The sequence below is a fragment of the Phoca vitulina genome, unplaced genomic scaffold (assembly GCF_004348235.1).
Source record: "Phoca vitulina isolate PV1807 unplaced genomic scaffold, GSC_HSeal_1.0 scaffold5, whole genome shotgun sequence".
Lineage (NCBI taxonomy): Eukaryota > Metazoa > Chordata > Mammalia > Carnivora > Phocidae > Phoca > Phoca vitulina.
In genome coordinates, this window is record NW_022589708.1 from 75,593,524 (window position 1) to 75,618,160 (window position 24,637).

General features: G+C 43.2%; 1 protein-coding gene across 5 annotated transcripts in view; it reads left to right on the forward strand.

Annotated features, from left to right (window-relative positions):
• Positions 1-24,637, forward strand: part of SPATA13 (spermatogenesis associated 13) — a 142,349-nt gene that overhangs the window by 43,902 nt on the left and 73,810 nt on the right. For all 5 annotated transcript variants that reach the window (XM_032403331.1, XM_032403328.1, XM_032403330.1 and 2 more), the window contains one exon: positions 16,963-18,684. In XM_032403331.1, coding sequence (XP_032259222.1) covers positions 17,125-18,684 — 1,560 coding nt within the window. In that variant the 5' untranslated portion in view covers positions 16,963-17,124. The remainder of the gene's footprint in view (positions 1-16,962; positions 18,685-24,637) is intronic.

A 24,637-nucleotide genomic window follows, 5' to 3' on the forward strand; every position in this document is an offset into this window, starting at 1 on the left:
CAGTGTGGTGGTGTTGATAAGGAAATAGTAAGCCCTAACTCAGGAAGTAATAAATAGCTCTAAGAATTATGCAGTGATTTTTATTATGTCAAGTTTTCTCAGGACAGATATTTGGAGTTGCCACTTTCCCAAGCGCCATGCCCTTCCCCCCCACCAAAAAAGGGCAAAGGACCATTCCATGGAGGATAAAAATGGGTGCCTGGATAATCATCCTTAATAGAAAAGGTAAAAATACTGATAATATAGCCCTTCAACTTTTTCTATGTCTCTTCTCTAAATTCCACACAAAGAAGCCTTCATTTCATAAAGTCTGTTTTGGTACCTGTCTAGTAAGTCAGGTCTCAACTCAAGAAAAGGGACGGAACTCCTGTGGCCCGTCACTTGTTTCCTGAAACATCACTACTGAGGATTCGATGTGGTACGCGGGTCTCTGGATGTTACGTGTAGATGGACAGTCACACATGCATGTTCGGAGGGCAGGACTCCAGTAATGCAGGGCTTTCCCTTCATTTCATGGCTGATTCCTGAAGGCAAGAATTGGGATAGGGTAATTTCTGTGGCTTCAATTCAGTGGGCCCTCCAATTCTCAGACTTATTTCTCTTTCTCATGGTATATCTATAGGAAAAGAAGCTGGAAAGCCTCTCTCTGTCTCTTTTTTTTGATATTACAATGTACAGGTAATTCATGGGAAGAATTTGGTAGTCTCTCTCACAGATGGATACGTTTCCCTTGTAGGCATCCAGACCTAATGTTTACAAAGAGACTCTGAATGTTTCATCAAATATTTATTGAGCTGCTATTAGGTGCCAAGTACTGTACTATGTACATGCTGTGGCTAGGGATGACTATGACAGGCCCTGTCCTTAAGGGGCTTGTGTCTGCTGGGGGTGTGTCAGTCATGCACAAACCTAACTTAAAAATGGTGTGTGTTAGGTGTGGTCTGCCACGGCATTGTGGTTTAGCACAGGACCTGTTACTTTCAAGATGCCATCGGGGAAATTTCACTTCTGAGCTGAATCTCATAGGTGACAGTGGCAGGAGGAAGGTCACAGAGGGATAACAGCCAGGGGCTGACCGGAGCACCTGTTATGTCTCAGACACTGTTGCGCGAATAATATTATTTAATCCTTGCCACGGTCCTTCAAGGTCTCTGGTCCTTTTATTCCCACTGTACAGATGAAAAGTCTGAGGAAGCTTTGTGCGCAGGCATATTTGAAACTATAGGATAGTCATGAATTTTTCTGAATCAAGTATATCTTGGAAAATTTTAATTCATTTAATGGGTAAATTTGAAACTGGTTTTTTTGTTTTGTTTTGTTTTTTGCCTTTTTTTTAAGCCAGAGCATTTTTTTAAATGTAGAAAAATGCATGTATTATAAAACTTCGCATTTTAACCATTTTTAGCTGTACAGTTCAGTGGCACTAAGTGCACAATATTGACATTGTTGTGCAATCATCACCACCGTCCATCTCCAGAACCTTTCCATCTTCCCAAATTCAGACTCTACCCTGTAAACACCAACTCCCCATTCCTTCTCTATCCCCCAAGCCCCTGGCAACCACCATTCTATTTTCTGTCTCTATGAGTTTGGCTACTCTAAGTACCTCAGTGTGATTGGAATCAAAGTATTTGACCTTTCCTGCCTGGCCCTTTTCACTTCGCATAATGCCCTCAAGGTTAATCCATGTTGAAGCATAGTGCAGAATCTCCTTTTTTAAGGCTGAATGATAGTCTATTATACAGATAATACTACATGTTGTGTATCCATTCATCTGTAGATGGTCTTTGGGCTGCTTCCACCTTTTGGCTACTGTGATAATGATGCTGTGTACATGGGTGTACAAATACCTCTTCAAGACCCTGCTTTCAGTTCTTTTGGGTGTATCCCTAGGAGTGGAATTCCTGGATCCTGTGGTAATTCTATGTTTAACTTCTTGAGGAACCTCCAGACTGTTTTCCTTAGCAGCTGTACCATTTTCCATTCCCACAACAGGCAACAGTGGTTCTAATTTCTCCACATCCTCACTAACACTTGCTATTTTTCTGTATTTTGGATGAAAATCATCCTTAATGGTTATAAGGTGGAAAGCATTGTTTTTTATAAAAATAAACTTTCTGAAGGGAATGAAAAATTTGCATGACTTGTAAAGATAAATCATGGAACTTGAATTTTCTGCATTCAGTAACCTGCTTCCCTCAGCCTTCCCCAAGGTGTGAACTGGCTCTCCTTGGCCCCCAGGGAGAGGCAATTGCAGTGAGTTCAGGGCTCCATCTCTTTCTCCTCTGTGATCTTAGGGCCCAGCCTCAGATTTGCATCTGTGAAATGGGTGAGCTAGTAGAGGGTGGTTATGAGCATTGAGAATACCTGGCATACAGACTTTCTCTCTCACTGATTGATATTATCAGGAGTAATTTAGAGGAAAAGTTTGAGCAGCACTGCCTGAGGGGAGTTGTTGAAAAGCTTTCAGCTGGGAAGTGGCAAGCCTCCTCCTTATTGTCTGCCAATAATTTTGAGACTGGAATTCCTTTGTCAGCAAGCTGGAGGAAGGCGGTTAATGTCAAGGGAGGCTCAGAGTTGCTGATTGTGTTTAGAATCAAGGACCTGGTGGCCTCTCAGAATGGGGAGGAAGCAACTGTATTTCAGTGATTGCTTGTAATAGGTTCAGCTGCCAGTCAGGATGAATGACCCATGCTCGATATTCCTGTTGGCTAGATGCATGTTGGGTCCAATTCCAGATTGTTCTACTATGGAATAAAAGAGAATGTGCCTGAGGAAGACTGGAGTTAGAGCATAATTTCATAATCGCCCTAGAATTCCAGATGGGGAGTATCAGTAGAGCCTGAGTTCTTAGAGAGCCATTTCACCTTCCCATCAGGATGGCGTTCACACTGGCTTCTGAATGAGCTGCTCCCAGTGATTCAGTCATGAAACGCCTGGTGTGGGTGTGGAGCACTTTCCAGATTGATCTTTAGCTGCAAATAGGTTTCACTCTCTGGTTCAGAGGGTTCCCAAACTTTCTCAGTCCATGAGCCCTGGTGTCTTAAGTCTGTTACAGAACCCATAGGCCAAAAGAAATACCTAACAATTCCATTTACCTAAATAGTTTTAATTAGCTGTCTGAAAAAGGGTGTTTCCAAGTGTAGAGAGAAAGAAGAAAGCTAAGAAAAACTTCAATTTCTTCAGAAATTAGTGTGCTTTGTGCAATTTGAAGTCACATGGAAGTCTTGAGATGAATCATCTCAACTCCATTGTTGAAGGTTAGATATAGGTTTTTTTTTTTTTTTAACTAAGTTTCATAAAATTCCTAGAAAATAGGGCTCTCTAATTATATTTGTGTTATTTCCTGGACAAGATTGTAATTCTGCAGAGCAGGCCCATGTTGAATGTGGCTTCCTGGGCCTCACCCAGTATTGGTGAGCTGCCAGTTCCCGCGTGTGGATCCATTATCACAGTGATACAGGGAGACATGTTGCTAATCCCCAGCTTAGGGGAACAAGAACTATGCTTAGGATCAAGCAAATTTTAGGAATTCAGCTTGAAAATGCACAGTGATCGCAGTAGTATCACCAATATTTTAAAGGACCCACTCCTCTTTTTCTCTTAAGCCCCAGTGATGCTTTCAGTTGGACGGGTAAACAGCTGGACAGTCTCAGGTGGAGAGAGATCTGAGACCTTAACTTCACTCAATTTTTATTTTCAAAAGATCATTGTTTTTATTGAAGAGCGAATTGAAGGCGAAAAGACAGTTCTTGCCAAAGGGCTAGTCAATAAAATGAAGTGATGATCTTCGTCCTGCGGTGACAGTATCGGCATCCATGTTCTTGGAGCTCTAGATTCTGACCTAGACTTTATACTAAATCCACCCTGTTTGCTATTTCCTTTTCAGTTCCCTCTTCTAGGCCACTCATCTCTAGCTGTCACTTAGGGGTGCTTCTCCCGCCCCTTTCATGTTATTCCTCCAAAGTGACAGGATAACCTTGGATCTGCGACTCGAGCCCAGCCCTGCTGCCCACTCCAGGCCCAGGGTGACCTGCAGCTGCTGCCCGGTCACGTCCACTTGCATGATGCAAAGGCAGCATATTTTGATCGGAAGTCCTTATCTTCCCTCCCGTTCTGCTCCCCTCTAGGTCTGGGTAGTTCAGTAAATGGCACCACTGTTTGTCCCAGCCTGTCACCTGGAGTCACACTGACTCCCTCTCCCTCAAGGCACACACCCAGCTGGCCCCCAGGCCATGGCATTCCGTCTCCATCACCGTCCCCATCTCACAGCGCCCGTGTGAGTCCAGGCCACCACTGCCTCACCCTGGTGGCTCTGGCAGCCATGTAGTTGCCTCCTCGGTCTCTAGTCTTGCTGCCTCCGGATCTGTGTAGGTCATCTGCTGATCCTCAGAATAAACCCTGAATCCTTAACATGGCTTACAAGGCCCTAGCCTCTCCCTGCCCACCATCCTCCAGCCATCTTGGTACCCTCCACCTTCGATATCTGTCAGGTCCTAGTGCCATGTCACTTACAGAAGGAGGCCAGTTCAGGTGTTATAACAATGCAGAGTTCATCACAATTGCTTATTATACAGTTGGCCCTTGAACAACATGGGGTTTAGGGGCAACCGATTCCCAACATGGTCAGAAATCTGCATATAACCTTGGATCCCCTACAAACTTAACTACTAATAGCCTACTCGTGACCAGAAGCCTTACTTACTGAGAACATAAACAGTTGACTCACACATATGTGGTATGTTAGATGTATTATATACTGTATTCTTACAATAAAGTAAGCTAGAGAAAAGAACATATTATTAAGCAAATCATAAGAAAATACATTTACGTATCGTACTGTATTTATTGAAAAAAGTTCATGTGTCAGTGGACCCGTGCTGTTCAGCCACATGCTGTTTAAGGGTCAACTGTGTGTCTTTCCTCAGCTGGAGAAAGGTCTGCGGTGGCCGAGACGATGTGTGCTGTTCACCACTCTCCTCCTGGTGTCTCTTCCAACACCAGCCAGACAGGAGGAACCAAGGGAGCATTTGCCGAATGGACGAATGAATGGATGAATGAATGTATGAATGAATAGATGAGTGAATGGATGAATGAACGAAGCCTCATAGGCAGTTCTTCCTTGTTAAAAGACAAAGTTTCAAAACAAGCCACAGGAACTTCATTTACATTGAGGCCATCAGTGTTTCTTTCTAATTTATATTCACTCCAGTGATGATAGACTTAGTTGACTCTGCAGGTGTTCTTACCTGCACGTGGCCCTGTGCTGCGTTTGTGACCACCGCAGAGGCAACTGAGGCACCGACTATTGCCAAACCGCCAGACTCTTGCATAGAGCAGTTGGTCTAGGTAAGACTGTTGGGCTCTATAGAGTTGACTGCTGTATCATTATAGTTCTGAAATTATAATTAGAAAAGAAACGAACCAGCAGACTTTGGCAGGTTGTTTTTTTGCGGAGGAGGTGTGAAGCAGGGTTGTTTTGAAATGAAATTCAAATGTAGTTAAATTGGTCACATTGAAGCACACCCTTGCACAGCTACCTTGCCAGATCTTGAAAAAATGAAAGGCAGGCTTTGTTTTGCGGACAGGCAGGCTTCGACTCACAAACCTTCTCCCTAAGAAGTAACTGCTTGGCGGTCCTACTCCTTGTCCCTGAGCCTGAAATCACTGCCCCCCGGGGAAGCAACAGTCAAACAAGACAAGCTCAGGATGTCAAGATGCCATGAATACAAGCAGTGTGACCGGCAGGCTGGTGTAGGGCTGCTGACTCCATAGTGGGCCTGACCTTAGTGCGGTAGCGAGTTACAGCCCAGGACATGACAGCGGGTTTTCTTCCGTGTGCTGGGCTGTGCGGCTTTGCTCTTGTCTCCATGGCATCGAGGACATTCCTGGCCCGAGAAATCAGAGGAAGGTGGCCAAGAGGCAGAAGTAACCTCTTATGTAATGGAACATGCCCCGGGGTGGGGAGTGGGGGTGGGAGTAGCTCACAGAGGATGATGAGTGTAAAGAGAGGAAGGTCAGAGGATGCCAAAGACAAACATTCCTATTTCCAAATATCAAAAGGGCCTTTCTCGTATAGGGGGCAAAACTCTTCTTCCTCTCCTTTTTCCACTTCTACCATCTGAACCGCTAAGCCAAAAAAATCAGGTTCCTCTTTTTATTAATTGCTATTACTAATTTAGTTTAATATACTTATAATTCAGTTATTAATATAGCAGTCATATTACTATTGGAAACATTGTTTACATTATGAATTAAGGGAGATTGGGCAGATAATAGGTGAATCCTACAGGAAAATGTGTTTTAAATTCTGAACACTTGACTCCTAAATTGACATTTAGAATACTACTTGTCAAAATTTTGAGACATTTTGTTATTTATATCTCACTGTCAGGGTAAGGGAGAGTCCTAAGGCATATATTATGCATGTGTATGGAGAAAAGTTAGAGCTGATTTTAAAATGGAATAATGGAATTTAATATATATTTTGGTTCCAGATCCATCCTTTGGGAAATACCCACATTTAGGTATTCCTTGGCTGGTGCTTACATGTGCATCTGGCAGTGACCTTTTGAATTGGCAGCATGGCCATAGGGAGCAAAATGGGTTTCCATCTGTGGGTCATGAAGCAGTGATTTGCACATGTGTGTACCTTTTCTGCACCCCCATGGACTGCATGGGATCCCTTACTTTTGCCTAAGTCTAGATACCTATATAGTAGGCATAAATCCATTGAACTCCTAACAGAGTATTTCATTTTCTGATCTAGAAATTTTGAGCTGGAATTTCATTTCCTATTAGCCATTTTTATACTAACCTCTAACTATAAAATGTATGCTTTACAAAGAAAGGTGTCATGCTACGAGCATAGTTAAATTTCAATGGGAATATTCTGCTTATAATGCATTTGCTTCTCATAACAACCTTATGAAACACTCTCAAAGAAATGTTAAGATCACATTGGGAAATCTGAGGTCGGGATGGGATGTGACTGGCCCCGGTTCCCAAAGGTAGTAAAAGGCAAAGAACCCAAACCCAGGAATTCCAAGCCTTAGACTGATGCCCTTTCTCACCTAACCTGCATTCCGCTGTAACTCTTTGAGGTGTGGACTTACTGAGATGGCTGCTCCCTGGGTCTCAGCTGGTCAGCCCTGGTTCTTTGCTGGCTCTCAGAAGGCACATCTGTTCCTTTCCTACTTGCCTGGACTCAGAGGGTAACCTGTGTCTCATCTTGCACACTACTTCACTTTCCTTGTTTTAGGTTCCAGATACTTAAGTCTTTCTTATCCTTTAGTTTTTTGTTTGTTGTTGTTTTTTGTTTGTTTGTTTTTTAGCACCTAAACTAAACTGGTTTTAAACTTTCCACAAAAGACAGACTATAGTATTCATTTCATTTTAGGCCCTGCGGAGCATCTGACGTATCTTAGGACATTATTAAGACAGGGTTGTCTAGCACGGCTTGTCTCTTACACTCACTGCTTTTCCAAGCCATGGGAGAGTGTGAGAATATGGTTCCACCATTAGCAGCAGGAAGTTTTCTTTATGTTCCAGCACAATCCTGAAGTCCCCAGTGTTACTTCTGTTGGAGGAGCCATGTCTGTGGGATGTGATGCCAGGGTATTCCTGAGTCTGATACCTGCTCCTGTTACATTCTTTCGGGCATCCAGAAGCGTCTGGCTTGTGAGAGCTGGAACATCATGTCAGGTGAATGAAGCTGAGGAAAGAGTGGTGTGGCCATAGTGATGGCCGCGTCTCCTCATAGGCTCAATGTCGGAGGCGTAGGTCAAGTTGATGGGCTATGAGGCCCTGCAGGCTGACAGGACGGACCTGACTGGGAAGACAGAATTGCTGCAAACGGAAGGAAAGGAAAATCCCTGGGGTAGGGGTAGGGTGTTTTGAAGGGTCGAGATTCTAAGAGACAGGGCTGTCTAGCATGGCTTGTCTTACACTCACTGCCCCCTCAGGACACAGTGGATCAGTGCGGAGAATCGATGGGAAGCACAGTCGTCACTAGAGACTGTATGCAGAGGATTGCCGTCAGTGAGCACCCAGAGCTGTGCCCTTCCCACAGCAGGTGCCCTAAACAGATAAATCAAGTGATGAGGGAGCAGGTCATGTGATCCCATGGAAGCTTCTGGCCACAAATCTTTGTGTGGAGAAAGAATGGCAAACTCTAAAGAAGCCACTAGGAGCCCTCTGAGTTGCCAGTGAGTCCCTCTTTGGAGGACAAATATGTGCAGAGAAATTGGCAGCAACAGTGAAAGCCTTTGAAACGCACGCCTTTTCTCTCCACCATGAATCTTCCTTGCCAGGGTTCTGTTCCTCTGTCCTCTGTCAGGTTTTCCTTGCAGTTGAGTACAGTTTGCTTTTCCAAGCCATGGGAGAGTGTGAGAATATGGTTCCACCATTAGCAGCAGGAAGTTTTCTTTATGTTCCAGCACAATCCTGAAGTCCTCAGTGTTACTTCTTCATCCCCCAGAGGTATGAATGATGTCTCGCGAGGATGGGCTCACCAGAATAGCCTCCTCCTCGAACAGAGTGACCACAGATCAGCTCCTGCCGGGCTGGGCCGTGCTGTCCCCCGGGCAGAGGTGTAAGTTGGGGGGCCTCTGCTCAGGAGTAGTTGCCCGGTCACCACTGGCTTTGTTCATCGGTGGTGTAATCCCACATTGCTACCCAGCACGGAGCAAGGAGGATGTCTGCCAAGAGGCGGGAAGGGCTGACAGGGAAACAATATCCAAGTGTCAGTTCAGTTAGAAGACAATTTAAATTAGGCAGTGTAAGGCATTTTGGCAACTGCTTTAATGCGGAAAACAAATGTGAGAATACGGGTTACCTGGTTGAACAGAGCAAGGAGAAAGTGTTTCTTGGACCTCTATCCTTAGTGATGGCAGAATGGGCTGCTATGGCAACTCCCAATTTAAAACCTGTTTGGCTGCTGGATAGAACAGAGTTGAAAGTTTGATCTCGTTTCCCCAACATGCAGTGTTATAAATTGTGGTTCTATGCCTAGAAACACATTTCATGCAAAACACAAAAACAAAAAACTTGAACAGAAAAAAAAAATGCAGGGAAAATACAATGCAAAGATACACTCTTGTAAGCAGTTAGTAAGTATGTTTTCCCAAACACTGTATTTACAAGCTGCATTGAGCCGTAGAGGGGGTTTTCTCTGCAGCCTGCACCAAGTGTTTTAGACTGAGTCTGATGACGCTCCAGATTCTGCTAACCCTGCCTCTAGCAAGCAGAAACATTGTTTTTGCTCCAGTGACCTTCAAAGTGCCTTCAAGATTAGGGCCATCCATCTGGAAAACTTTCTTGCTCTGAATAGTAAGTGCAAGGGAAGTCCAGTTTCTGCAGTGACCTCAGTTTTGGCGTTGGTTGCAGGCATTAGGTAGTCCTAACCATGAACTGTGGTGGTTGCTGCTGCAATCTTACTCACAAGGAGAAAGACTGTGGACAGGGGACGAGGTGTAGGAAATCAAGGCAAGCTATCTTCAGACCTTTAATTTGGCAATGATTCTCCCGAAGTGTTCCAAAGCTCTTTCAGCTCTGCGGTTTAAAGTGGGTGTGGAGGAAGGGGAGGTTCAGAGGCTGGGACTCTGCTGAGTGTTGGGGCGATGGCAGGGCAGTATAGTACAGGGGATCACGTCAGCTGTTCCACAGATCCAGACCTACCCCGAGCATGTCTCGCTAGACCTGCCTGACCCCCAATTCAGAGATCAAAGGAAGGTTTTCCTGTCTTTGGTCTAAGACCTGCCTTGGCAAATCCTCATTTTCTCCACGCCTTCCGCCCTACTGAACTGACAGAGCAAACACCTATCCCCATTGGGAAACCCCATCTCACCCACAGGAATGTGGTTTAGCCTAGTAACCCAGATAAGGCAAGCCAAGACAATCGTATGCTTGTATGAAATTGACACCTTTCCCAAAGATACAGTGATTCAATCTCATCCACAGTTACCTTTTTATATACACTTTCCATTTTTAAACACTTAAGTGATTGGATTTTTAAATGAAGCCAGAGCTCTGGCTTTTTTGAGGCATCCTCCCCCAGTTCTTCAATAGAAGAGACCCAGGGATACCAGATCCATGGGCAAGGGACATTCGTCCTTTGACAGACAGGTACACATGGGGGTTGGGCAGGAGAGGGAGAGGGAGGGAGAGTGTCTTATATTAAAGACTGTGGGAGTTTGGGGGTGGGAAGCAGCTTCCTCCCTGGATCTAGAACCCACAGTTGAATCTTAGATACATTTGTCAATGGAAATGTTATAAATTATGGTTAAATTCAGTGGTAGCCATATTGTTAGTTAAATATAGTTTCATGGACAGAGTCTGGGGGGGGAACCAGATTGTCTGTTGTACCTTTAGAGTACAACCTGTGCATAAAATGTAGGGTGCTGGAATTTCCAGCTTTTGCTCAGAGTCTTGATTTTAGTAAGGCTCTGGGAAAGATATTGGAACGGTTAATAGAAGGAAAAGGCCTGACAGGAAGAGAAAGAGGGAGAATCAAATGGGCAAGTTCAGCATATGAGAAAGACTTATTACTTTCTTTTTATCAATCCCCAAACTGTAACTTACTGAAAATAAAATTCTGTATAATTGCAATGAAGTAAAGTATTTATTGTTGTCAGATATTTTGAAATTCATATTTACCGGAGTGTCTTAGTTACACATCTGTGATTTTTTTTTTTTTCACAGCCATCTTGGTTTAAATTATAGAAGTTAATAATTTGGGTACTCAGATTACACAAAATATATATATCTGACTTAGGTTAATATGGTAATATGTGGCACGAAATAGAGAATCTTACTCTCTACCCAAGTATGAATTCATTTAACTTTAATTTCCTGGATAAAGAGATTTATAAAAAGCTGTACCAGCTTAATATTTATGCCAACTCACTTTTGTTTTACATTTAATAAGTTAAAATAATTTCTTTGAACTAAGAGTAGGGAAAATATTAAAGTATGGGTTGCATTGAGGCGCCTGGGTGGCTCAGTCGTTAAGTGTCTGCCTTCGGCTCGGGTCATGATCCCAGGGTCCTGGGATCAAGCACCACATCGGGCTCCTTGCTCAGTGGGGAGTCTGCTTCTCCCTCTCCCACTCCCCCTGTTTGTGTTCCCTCTCTCACTGTCTCTCTCTGTCAAATAAATAAAATCTTTAAAAAAAAAAGTATGGGTTGCATTACATATTTCCAAGTCATATCTTATAGAAGAAACATTTTATATTTTAAACAGAAAATGTAATTTTACAGAAGAAAATCACTTTTCTAATAATCACAGTTACTTTAGGACCCCCTTTGGACATTTTTATTCAAATTTTGCTGATTAACATTGAGACAGATTGAAGTATATGCTATCAATCTATACATTTCAACATTAATATTAGAAAATATTTTGTTATGAAATATTTATAAAATTCTTCATTGTCATATTAACTCAGATATATAATTTATGTAATGTGAGCATTCAAATTAGTAAACTTCGGATAAATTTGATTACCTATTAAAATTAAATATCTGTATTGATGGTTAAAAAGTGAATGTAACAATTAACATGTCAATATTTACATTCCTATGATATTAAATTTTCTTTTTCACTGAATGTATACAAAACATCTACAAAATTAGATACAACTGTTAAAGTAATAGAACATAAACATTAAGTTGAGCTTTCTATCACAGGAAACTGTAGCTGCTAACAATATTACCATTTTAAAGATTGTTTTATTATATTACCATTTTAAAGATTGTTTTACCATCAAAGAGTACATAGAACACTGTTTTATGATTGGAAATGATAAATTTCAATAGTTTCCGAGAAACCATTCTGAAGCTAATTGATAGCACTTCCGTGGTTTTCAGAGCTTTCTCTCACATTCTATTTCTTCTTCCTAACAGCATCGTTTGAAGGCAGTGGCTGGGAATGCTGCTGGCTTTCTACAATGCGTAGGACGGCCCTCAGGCTAAGAATGATCCAGCCCCACAAGTTTTGTTGACACACTATGCAAAAGAAGTGGTCTTCATTCATTCAGTAACTGACTGAATGCTGAGAATACAGAGTTAAATAAGACCTGGTTTGGGACTTAAAAGAACTTTTCAACCTTTTCAGAGTTTAGCAGAGAAAGGAGACCATGAAACCAGCATTACAGAGCAGTATGGTAAATGCTAAAATGGAGTGATGTGTAAGAGAGCCCACAGAGAAAGGGCATCTGAATTGGATAGGAAGCAAAGGGTTCCCCTTGGGGAAAAGCTGACGTGAATTAATGAAAGTTAATTAGGCAAAGCACATAATTATCAGTCACGAAAAGAGAAACATCTCTAGGTATTTCAAACAAAGAGAATCTAAAATAGGGATTGTGTTTACACAGCCGTGAAACAGAAGAGGAGTAAGGAACTCAGATGAACAATAATAGCGGGAAGATGCTCCCACCATAGGCTGGAGGGGGAGGGGAGGATGCCCCTGCAGTAGCACACACACAGAGAAATACCCTGGAGTCTGCCTTCTCCACACGCATCATTTCCCACCAGTGCTTCCCACTGACCAACTTGGCCAGAAGCCCTTTGTCAGAGGAACCTCGGAATGTGCTTCTCTACAATACAGACAGACAAAAATGGCTGGAGGAAGTCTCTGAGAGCAAACAAGGAAATAACCCAAAGCATAGCGGTATGAGAAAGCCTCTCTTTGAATAATTCTGCATGGCCAGAGTGAGAGGTATTGTGTGCTCAGCTGAGATCTGACATCTCGAGGTTCCGAGGCGGCAGCCAGTGACACTAGATGAAGTGGCACGACTCCACTGGCAATTTCTGGGAAGGAACTGGCCGGCTTGGGGGTGACAGGATTTTTCAGGAGGCTAATGCAGGTGTCCAGGTGGAAGGCACTAAAGACTGGAAATAAGGCTGTGGCAGCCACACTGAGCACGGATTGTCGAGATCTGAAGGAGAATCTCTTCGACTTGGTGACCAATGAGATCTGGAAGGAAAGGAAGAGGTCTAGGATGACCAGCAGGTTTGGGCCAGTATGTGGCAGTGCTGGGGCCCAAAGCTGGTGCCTCTGATTCCCAGCCTCACTGTGCTTTCACCTTTGGTGGCTTGACAATGAGCATGTCTCTCAGACCCACTGGGTTCCAGTGCCCTAATCTTTACAAACGGGTTCAATGTTCCTGAAGGCAGTATTCTACAGCGCTGTGATTCAAAGATTTATACTTTCAGATTTCAATATATTTTGCAATATGTTCCAATATATTTTTCTCCAGTGTCACATTTTCTATAATTTACATGAACACATTACAAAAACCCCCTTGTGTGTACATTTAACCTGATATATATTTCTGAATTTCAAATTCAAGTATTATAAATTCTTATTTAAAAATTACTGGTCATAGTTGTTTTCAAAGAATTCTCATTATGAGTGAAAAAAAATGTTCTAGTCTAAAGTTCATATACCCCAGAATCCAGCTTGTAGACAATGGATTTCACAATATTCCCATCTAAAATTGTTCCTTGTAGTTCTGTTCATAAATCTCTCTGGCAGAGCTCCCACTATTTACAAGACTTGCTACAAAACCACTGATTGAATCGCAACCCTTGTTAGTTAATAGAGGTCAAAGTATTAGTTCTAAATAATGCTACTTGGTATGTTTCTCGGAAATTCCAGGAAAAGCCTTTTTCCGTGATTTTCAGTTTCATTCCAAGCAGCACACAACAATCACGTCGTTCAGCTGCATGAACCAAATATTAAGTCACTGGACTTTTAAAAAAGCATGTTGCCCCAATCAGAAATCAGATATGTGTGTATTTTATTAGATCTGTATCTTAAAACTTAAGTTTTAATAAATACTTAGACTTTTTAGTGTTGTAAAAATTTAAACATCTTCACATTGGACAAATACCGTGGTATTGTTGATGAATTGTTAATGTCGGTACAGACTTGACAAGGCAGGATCACTGATACAGTTTTACATCAAGGTAAGTAACGTAAGTGTTGCACACCGTTCTTACTCTCAAAGAGTTCACAGTCTTGTTCTGAGGGCAGCCATATAAACCTATCATTATAAATATGTCTTGGTAAAGCAATTTGGTGAGATGCCTGTAATCCACAGAGTAAGGGATCTTAATTATTCCCAAAGAGGATGACACCTGTGGACAGTCTCAAAGTGTAGACTAAAGGGATGTGCTCTTTTTCTAAACCTGTTTTCGTCTTAATTTCTACTACCACATGACACTGTGCCATCCTTCCAACTATATTATAGTTCTACTTAATGTAGGGTGGCCAGTCATCCCAGTCTGCCAAGAACTTCTCTGGTTTCAGTTCTGAGAGTCCCATGTCCTGTAAAATACCTCAGCCCTGGGCCAACTGGGACAGTTGGTCACCCAAGTTTACTGCCTCCCAATCAGATTTGGGTTCCTGGATCTTCCTTTGCTCATGCCAAGTTCCCATCTAGAACAGTTTATCACCTTGTCACTCTTTTGAGTTTATCATGGGGCCTACACAGATTCTTGTACTTAACAGAGGCTCATGAATTAATCGGTTGGTTGATATACCATATACATAAATGTTGGCACCTATTCTTTTTTTTTTTTTTTTTAAAGATTTTATTTATTTATTTGACAGAGAGAGACACAGCGAGAGAGGAACACAAGCAGGGAGAGTGGGAGAGGGAGAAGCAGGCTTCCCACTGAGCAGGGAGCCCGATGCGGGGCTCCATCCCAGGACCCTGGGATCATGACCCGAGCCGAAGGCAGACGCTCAATGACTGAGCCACCCAGGCCCCCGGCACCTATTCTTTTATAGATGGCACTGGAGCACAGATTACTGTTCTCAAACTACCCAACATTAAAATCGAGCACTGCCAGCACCCCTTGATCAGGGGCCGCCTAACACGCGGTCATCCTTGGTTATAAAAGGTCTCATAGCGCCCTCTAGTTGTGGTGTCTGTAAGTTGTCTCCATCCAGCCGGATGACTAGAGAAGGGTCCTGTCTGCTCCTCTGTATCCAGTGCAAGTCATAACACGGCCATTACAATTATGTAATATGCCATCAGTCAGTGTCTGTGACTGGACTTGATGTTTGCATAAACTGTCTGCTTCGTTTCAAGATTGTGAGAAGTTGAAACAACCACAGTGCCCTGTCCCTCCCAGAGTAGCTGACGGTGGACAGGTGGTACTTAGTGTTAGACTCATTTTGCAACTGGTTATAGATTTACTTCCAGCCTCAGTGGGGGATGATTCAAGTTTCTGCTTCTATGGCTCATTCAAATGCAACCCACAGCTCTTAAGGCTCCCTAATTTCTCCATGAGAACATTAAACTGCAGACGGCATGTGGTAGCCCCATTAGGCTTCTGAGTAATGGAATTGGGTAAATGGACATCAGAAAGGCTCCAGGGGTCTAAATCTATGCAGCTTCCCTGGTCCCAGATGGAATCAACCCTTTGACTGTGACTCCCTGGGAATTCCTCAAGGGGCACGACATAGGGGCAAATAAAAATGAACCCAGCAGAGAATTTGGAGAGTAGAATCAGATGAGACCTCTTTGCACGAGGTCCCATTTTCTTCTGCACTTGAGAGGACTAAGCTAAATTGGGACCTAACCTTAATTTTATACACCTTTCTCCTTCTTTTTCTCTTCTGCTTTTAATATTGCCTTTGGAATAGTGGCCTTGACTGGCATAAGGATATCTGGGATTTGACTTGAGTTGGGGTCATATCATAAGGTACTGAACTTGGTGTCACACCCCTGGGGTTCATATCCCAGCTCTGCCTCTCTTCTTTGTTCATTAGTTTGAAGTAGTGGAGAGGATCATAAGCTTTGGAGGGGAGAGCTGCAGGAACCCCCAGCACCCCCTGCCCAAGTGTCCATTCGATTATCTATAAAATGAAAGTTATTGATCTTGCAGGTTTGTATGAGTACTCAGTGGCATGTTGTTTTTAAAACACTTAGCACAGGGGCCTGACATGTAGTAATAAACACTTAGTGAGTGGTAGTCCTTTATGAGTTATTATCACACTCCTTCCTATCTTCCTTCATTGACTAATCATTCATTGAGAACAGGGTGACTGACATTTAAGCTGGCCCTCCCAGGCTGAGCAGGTCTTGGCCTGAAGGGCAAAGGGTAAGGAGAGCAACATCTTCACTAGGGGGAGAGAGCATGGACTGCAGGTGTGTGGTGGGCTTCCAGGCATGGGGGAGGAAAGAAGAAGGTGCAACATTTGTTTAATTTGAGTTTTTGTGTCTGAATTTCTAATATTTAAGTATTATCCTGATCTTTCTCCATTCCCCAGCCAGTAAGAATCCTGTTGACAGAGGCCCCTCACTAATGCGGTTTCATTCACAAAGCCAGACCTCATACAACTTCAGTTTGTCCCTTCCACTCATGTGTCCCTGTAGCACTTTGTCTCTCAGTAGAGTTTCGGGTATTTTGTAGACAGGCAACAGAGAGCATCTTGGTCTCTGCTGCAGCTCCTTGTACTCGCGCTTGCATATACTAAGCACTCAATCTGCCTATTAGCTGTGTTAAATTTAATATAGTTTGATATTTCACTGTGACACATTTTGAAGTAGTTGTTGCTGTCTTTTTTAATTTGATAATTAAAAATTTCTTCTATTTCAAATAAAGAGAAGACCCAGTGTTGAATGATGCCTTGGCCTTTGCATTCCAGCAATTTTTCAAAAGTTTTACTTAACTTTCACTGGATTTGAGAATTTACATTGAATGCACAACCCATAATTATCTTTTTTTTTTTTTAAGGAATGTGTATTTGCATTCTTCCCTTTAATTCATTGTGAAATGAATTAGGAAACATAAATTTTTAATTTAAAATAGTTTTGAACTGATCAGCCCTGTCACAAGGCATGCTTCTTTTGTCTTCAGAATTCTTAAACAAAATAACAAGCCACTGTTCATAGAGGTTATTCTGTGGGGGAAAATAACTAAATCCCTGCTTTGTTTTCTGTTGTAGGCAGTGGCCACAACTGAGGAGCCTGATGCGCACCGTAGGTGTGAAAGCCAGGCTGGCAGCAGCCTTGGAGATGAAGATACTCATCTGGGGCCTGTGGATGCGGATGTGCATGTGGGTTTGAACCCAGCTGCCTTGTGGCCACGGGCTCCCAGCCCCGAGAACATGACAACAGCCCAGAACGGCCATGGGCGACTTGCCGCTATCCCATGTTCTGTCTCTGATCCCAAAGACCCCAAAATGGTGACTTACCCAGCATGTCAGAATGGAGGCTGCAGCAGCAGCTACTGCGGGGAGGTGGAAGCCCAGGAGGCCAGACTCAGCCCTGCTAAGCTCATGCGCCTCTTCTCCGTGAGTAGGAAGAGGACCAGCACCAACCCAGAGAGGCCCCGCTCCATGGTCCTGATGGGAAATTCCTCCACCTGGAATGCCCTTGCCTCCTTTCGGAAAATGGGATCTTTCAAAAAACTGAAGTCCTCCGTCCTTCAAGGAATTCAGAACCGAGAGGGGTCAGATGCGGCAAAGGAAGACCCCCCGGAACGTGATCCAGGGAAACCCATCCCAAACGGTGCTGCAGTCGGAATGCAAACCAGCAGGTGCCCCTCCTCGGGACCAGCAAGTGACGCCCCGAAGGTAGGGCCAGGGGGCGCGTCGGACTGCTCCGACCCCGAGGAGGCCGACGACGCCTTCCAGAGGAGCACCCATCGGTCCCGCAGCATCCGCCGCGCCTATGGCCTGGGCCGCATCAGCCTCCTGGATTGCGAGAAGCATCAAGGGTCCCAGAACCACGTCCGGCCGCTGGCCCCTGTCACCCAGGAGCCCACCGTGTGTGAGATCCTAGTGAAGGACTCCGAGAACAATAGCATCATCTACAGGAAAAGCAAGAGCACGGATAACTTGAACTTTCTGAAGAAGAGCTCCTTCAAACGGAAGTCCACCTCAAATCTCACGGACCTCAAGGGGGCGCCTGAAAAGCCAGCGCCCCGACGGACGCTAAGCAGTTCATCTGCCGACTCGGAAAAGTTCGGTGGGTCCGAGAGGAGGACGAAACGCTGGAAGAGCCCACTGCGGGCCAAGGACTTTGACAGAGTCCTGAGGTTTGTGAGCAGCGCCACCGACGCGGCCTGGAGGAGAGACAGCCCCAGGAGCGGGGCGCCCTCGCCCGGCGAGGCGAGCCAGAGGCTGCAGGTGCACAGCCGGCTGCACGACGCCTACTCCCGCCGCGTGTCCACCAGCGCTGAGCGCGAGTGGAGGAGGTGCGCAGGTGCGCACGCCGGCTCGGGGTGCGGCCCGGCTGGGGCTCCGAGCTCCCAGGTGGACGTGGACACGGCCGTCTTTCCTCTGGAAGCCACAGGCTGCGGGGCGGCCGGAAGTGCCCGTCCTTGCGCTGGCAGCGCCTCAGCGAGTCCGGTTGCCCAGGACTCCGCCGAACGCCAAGCTGGTAGCCAGTTTACTTTCGAACCCGAGCAGCCGCTCACCCCCGCAAGGCCTACCACACCCAAGCCCCCTAGCCCTCAGAGCCCAGGCGCGGGAAATGCCACGTGTCCCAGCAGCCTCAGTGCGCTGTCCCTCACTTCAGTGGACAGTGAAGAAAGGGCAGAGGGGCCTGTGACCTCCCAGGATTCTGTGCAAGCCGCGTGTGACAAAGGCAGTGAGGACGGCGCCAGCAGCCACCCTCAGCTGAGCCCCCACCTGGCGTCGGGTCCAGAGGAAAGGAGGGAGGAGGTAAGGGCAGAGCAGGGACCTCTGGTAGGTAACCTGCTGCGGAAGGGGTGCCTGTCCTAGCACTGACCTTTCATCTCTCCTGGAGGTTGCCCGTACGCTGGGGTGTTTCCCCTGGCATTTACCCTTTTTGCTTCACCTGCCAGAGAGGCAGGCGGCCCTGTGCTGATTGGACTGCCATCGTGATTATTCCTGTCAAGGTGCTGTCATCTTTATCTCTTTTGAAAGGAACTGCTACTCTACCAAATTCCTTGAGATGGCACTTGCCCCACCATTCATTCAAAAGATACTTAACTGAGGACCAACCACATGCTAGATTCTGGGGGGAAAATGTTGATAGAGACCTCTCTTCCACTGTATGCAGCTATTTAATAGGGGCTCTCAAAATTTTGTTTTTTGAAACATTTTTTTATTACCCATAGTTTTCTTAATATTTTAAATTGTTGCTGTGTCCTTTCCAACAGACTACATATAAATGAGATTCTTTGTGTTAAGACACCATTATATGTTCTAAATCTTTTATTTTCTAGGAACGAATTAGAAACCTGCAGTTTAATACCCGTCAACCCCTGAGTGATGATGGTTCAAAGAAATTTTTATGACTGTTATTGCAGTTATTTTTAGAGTAGAACATAAGCATCTCATGAATCAGATCAACTAATAACTGTCAAGTCTACAGGAGCAATGTTCTTTTCATATCCTGTCAAGCATCCAGACAACTTTCCCTTACTGTATAATTTTCACTTATTTCTAAATGCATTCAGTACATTACAGAGCTGAAAGATGAGGAAATGCATTCATGTGTATATATTGCCAACTATTCTTCACATACATTTCTAGACTGTTTTACAGGTATAAATTGGTGCTTGCCATAGAAAATAATCTCCTAGCAGCTGTTCCTTCCCACTGATCCCTGGAGAGGACCTCGGTTTTGTTCTAATGCCTGTAGATGAATGATTACACAACAGCTTTTGCAAACTTGGAAGCCAGGATAGCCTGTGGATGATAAGAAGAAGCATAATTCCTTCTACCAAACACCCAACCTGCCCTACTGATGGTTTAGAACCACCCCCACCCCCCACCCCCCTGCTCCAAAATAAAAGATTTGCATAGGTCTAGAGGTTCTTTATATGAAACATGGAGATTTTATTTTCTGCTTAATAAAATTAGTAAAAAATCATCATTAAAATATTTTCTTTCTGAGTGCATATTAAGTCAACATATGCAAGAGATAGTTTCTAACTTACTTTTCAGAATTATTTTGATCATTATATAGCTTTACCCATATATTTGCCAAGTGTAATTTAATTATATATAGTTATATATAATTTAATCATATATAATTTAATTTCTACCCACAAGGGATCACCAAAGATAGAAAGCAGGGCACAAGTCATCAGGAGTCCACACATGTGTACAGATAATTCGACAAATTTGCCTCAAGATGTTTATCACATTTTGAAGTTGCATTTATTTCCTTAAAATTCTTATCAAGCATATCAGGCTTCCTCTTGTGCTTTTAAAGTAAATGTCGTGAAGAAAAATATAATGATGATTTTGCCCAACTTGCATTTTACATATTGGTCATCCTCAGTGTTACTTGCAGAGAAGTAAAATATATATATGATATTTGTCATATATATATATATGGTAAAATACACCCTGAAGCCTTCTCTTTTATTTTGACATTTAGAAACAAAATACAAGCATAATGAAACAAACAGAAAAACACCTTACAAAATGCAGGAACTCCAACCTTTATGATTTATAAAGCAGTTTTTGTCTATCTTATATAGCATTACACAAAATTATATTACAGTCTCAATATATTTTAGCGTACAGTGTGTTATTCTGTACTTAATTCATTGAAAGTATGGTTCTACTTCTATCTTTAAAGCTAGTTGAAGTTATGATTAGTGTTGAGTATAAAAAAAGTTGAAATCTATATATATTATGATATTTAAAATAAGTATTATAATGCAGTTTTCAGTAAGGAGTAATAATTTTTAAATTTAGAACCATTTATTTATAACATGACACTCTCAAAGTGACAAAATAATCTTTGAAAAACTATTAACAGTTTAACAGGATTTTGTATTACTGTGGAAAAAGGGTGGGAAATATTCCCCTACTCTTCCTTTATGAAGCATTGTAGAAAAATCACCTTGTTAACTTTATACTTCTGCCACCTAGTGGTAAGTTTTTTTGTAAGAGTAATGATCAGTTGAAGGACCCTAAAATTGTTTTAGTTTAAAAATGCAACTGAGTATTTATACTGGGGACAGTGCCCCCTGTCCCCTGATAAAGGTATAGGCACACGAATTTAGAGTGTTCTTGCTGGTTTTCCTACCAAGTCCTAGAATAGCTCCATTGGGTGAATTAGGTCACTAGGAAAGGGACCCCGTCCTTAGTCATGCAGTATAGATTCAGAAATTTGTGGTAATGTTGAAATATGCTGTAGGTGAAGCTCTTTTATTTATTTATTTTTATTTTTAAAGATTTTATTTATTTATCTGAGAGAGTGAGCACAAGCAGGGGGAGCTGCAGAGGCAGAGGGAGAAGCAGGCTCCCTGCTGAGCAGGGAGCCCAACGCGGGGCTCGATCCCAGGACCCTGACAGATGCTTAACTGACTGAGCCACCCAGGCGCCCCTATGTATTTAGTTTTAAAGATTGTATTTATTTTTTTAGAGAGCAAGAGCAGGAGGGTGTGCACACTCACATACCAGTTGGTGGAGGAGCAGAGGGAGGGCGAGAGAACCTCAAGCAGACTCTGAGCTGAGCACGGAGCCCCACTCGGGGCTCAATCCCATGACCCCGAGATCATGACCTGAGCTGAAATCCAGAGTCGGGACATTTAACTGAGACACCCAGATGCCCTGGAACTCTTTTAAATGATGAAAATCCATTGTAACTCCTTGAGAGGGAGCTTTAGTCTTTCAGTAGATTTTTATTTTATTTTATTATTATTATTATTTTTAGTTTGGTTGGAATCCTGGCTCTGCCGTTCTAAAGATGCCCTCCATTGAGTGAACTGCTGAGCTTCTCCTGGCCGCAGTCTTCTCAAGGGCAGAATGTGGGATAGCTTCATCTTGCCTTGGATGTTTGTTGTAGGAACCAGGGGATTTATGCCTGTTAAATTTATGCCTGTTAAAATGCTTAACACTGGCTCTCAGTGTGCGATGATTACTATCCACTTAGATGATTTTTCTATCCTAGATTGACCTGACTTCTTGAAACAGGGGTGCATTAAGATCAGATTTTTCCAAAAGTGTTTTTTGACTGCGTTATAGTCTTAGGGAGGACTGTGAAGATCTTCAAACAGTTAGTTTGACTTCACATTAATTTTTTTTTTTTAAAGCATGAGAGTTAGGTTCTAGCATGACCTAAAATTTATATGTTCATTCAGTATTGCACCAAAGCAAATTTGTTGAGCACCTACCAGGTATAAGACACTCAAATTAGATGTAGCTCTATAAGGATGTCAAGGACATTATAAATGAGCTAAGATGTATCTAAATCTTATTAGAACTGTGCAGAATAGATTAAATCTCACAAAAGAGGTAAAACCATATGCTGTGGGATTTCAGAAGAGTTGTAGTTTTTACCCATGTATCAAATCAAGGAAGGAAACTGATTTGAAGAAGGCAAGATGTCTACATATAGTTTCAGTGGTCACATATGCAGAGATTTTATGTGATTTGAGAGAATAGGAAGTAACATAATTTGGTTTGGTGTAGGGGAATGATCCAAGTTAAGATGAAATCATTAAGCCCAGATCATGCACACTCTTGAATTTAGAGTAAACAATCTCTATCTATACGTTACTTGGTAAGCACCATGGAGTCAAAGATGTTTTTGAATAGCGAAGAGCCAAGCACAGAACTGCGTTTTGGGGAAGTTAATCCACCATTGGTATAGAAGAGAATTGGAAAGAAAGATGACCGGGGGAAAGCTATCAGGAATTTATTGCCAGAGAGAGCTCAGAGGTAATAAGGCTCTGAAATGTGGGGATGGAAATAGAATATATAAGGAAGGAAGGAAAAGGAGTGAATGAAACAACACATTATAAAGACTAATGTACCTTGTCATTCGGTATTTACCTACCTGATATATATGCCAGATATAAGGAAAAGAAAGAGTTGAAGAAAAAAGGCTATTCTTGTTCTTATAGATCCACATTCTAATTGGTAGATTGGAATGTATACAAATAATTATGATGTAGTGTGGTGTTTCTGCTGAGGAATGTACAAAGTACCATGAAAGCACCAAAGACCGAATTATTAACCTTGGGTAGAGTTGCATAACTGGGGAAAGAGAAGTGTGTGAGGTCTTGAAGAAGCTCAGGATGGGGGATGCAGGGGGCAGCAGTTGAGGAGCGGCAGGGTCTTCCAGGCCAACTGGAAGAGCATGGGGGAGGGAGGAGGTACTGTTGACATAGGGAGTCAGCCAGAAGAGTTATCTAAGCCTTATTTTCCTCCCCTGTAAACTGGGAGTAGCTAGAGTACCTGCCTATCACATGGGGTTGTTGTGAAGATAAAATGAGATGATGCAGGTAGAGAGCTCAGCACTGAGCTTTGCATATAGTAAGTGTCCACAAAGATGCTGATCTGTGGTGCTAAGGGAACTGCACGTTGCTCACCATAACTTTTGTACAGGGTGGTTGGGTGGAGAAGTGGGAGATAAGATTGGAAAGTTAGATCTGTACAGAGTTAAAAAGGGCCTTGCTTGGAGCTTGGACTTTACCCTGCAGGCAGGAGAAAGCCAGAGAGGTGTTTACCAGGGACCGCAGAAGGGGACCAGCTACATAGAGAGGATTGGGATGGGGGCGGTCCTGGGAGAGAGCATTCCTCAATAGTCTAGTTCAGAGGTAATGAGATCTGTATTAAAACCCTGAAAACAGAGAGGAGAGGTTACACTTCAAAATGATTTCACAGTTTATTTTTAATTAGCATTTGAATGTTCTGGGGGAGAGAGAAGTCAAAGATGATGGGGCGATCAGGAGCATACTCTTGTGTTGGAATCGGTAATCAAACAAGCCATGAAAACAATGGACTGGAGCTGAATTCAGGTTATTATCCTAGCCCTTCCACTAACATGCTGGCTCCTAGTGCGAAATCCCTTTCCTTTTCTGAGCCTCTGTTTACTTGAACACTCCAGTGTTTTAGGGTTTTATCATTTTCTTCCTCAGGGACTGTAGCTTCAAAATTGTTGGAAGCCATTGTACAACCCAGTCTTATAAAGTTAAAGCAACTGGAGTGCTTGACTGGGAGATTTTGTAGAATACAAATTGTTTTTACCACGCAGGGTTTTAACTTGGCCTGGCCCACCACTCATGGTGTCCTCCAGTCTCTGCAAGTGCTGATTTTAGCTTGCCCACCACCCACTGGGGTGGCCCCCACCTGAGAACCGCTACTTGCGTTGTTGTTCCCGACTCATAAAAAAGAGGGTATTTTGTGGCACCACAAGGTACAGTGTCACGAAAGTAAAACTTCCCTCCAACTTCAGTACTGGAGTAATGCAGTAGGTGAGCAGGGACTAAATTCAGGCCCAATTTCAACATGAATTACAAATTTTGGAGTTTGATGAGGATGATGGGTACTTAACACATAACGATAGCTCCAAGGTGCTGTTTTTGGTGTGATTTAATCAGAGATATAGATACATTACCTAGTTTTGACTCTGCAGATTACGTAGGTATGACTCTTTGTGTTCCTCAAATAGCTATTTGGAGACATCAACAATTCTTCTGGAGGTTAGAAATGATCCACAGCTATTTCACAGGACCATCCCTAGAACCAGAAATAGGAGGTTGCATTTATAGAAGAAAATGTAGTGACCCTAGAGAATCTGCCCAAGGCTTTTTAGGAGTTTTATTGAGGTATAGTTTGCATAACATGCAACTCACCAGTTGTGAATATACAGTTTGGTAATTTTTAGGAAATTTATAGAGTTGTG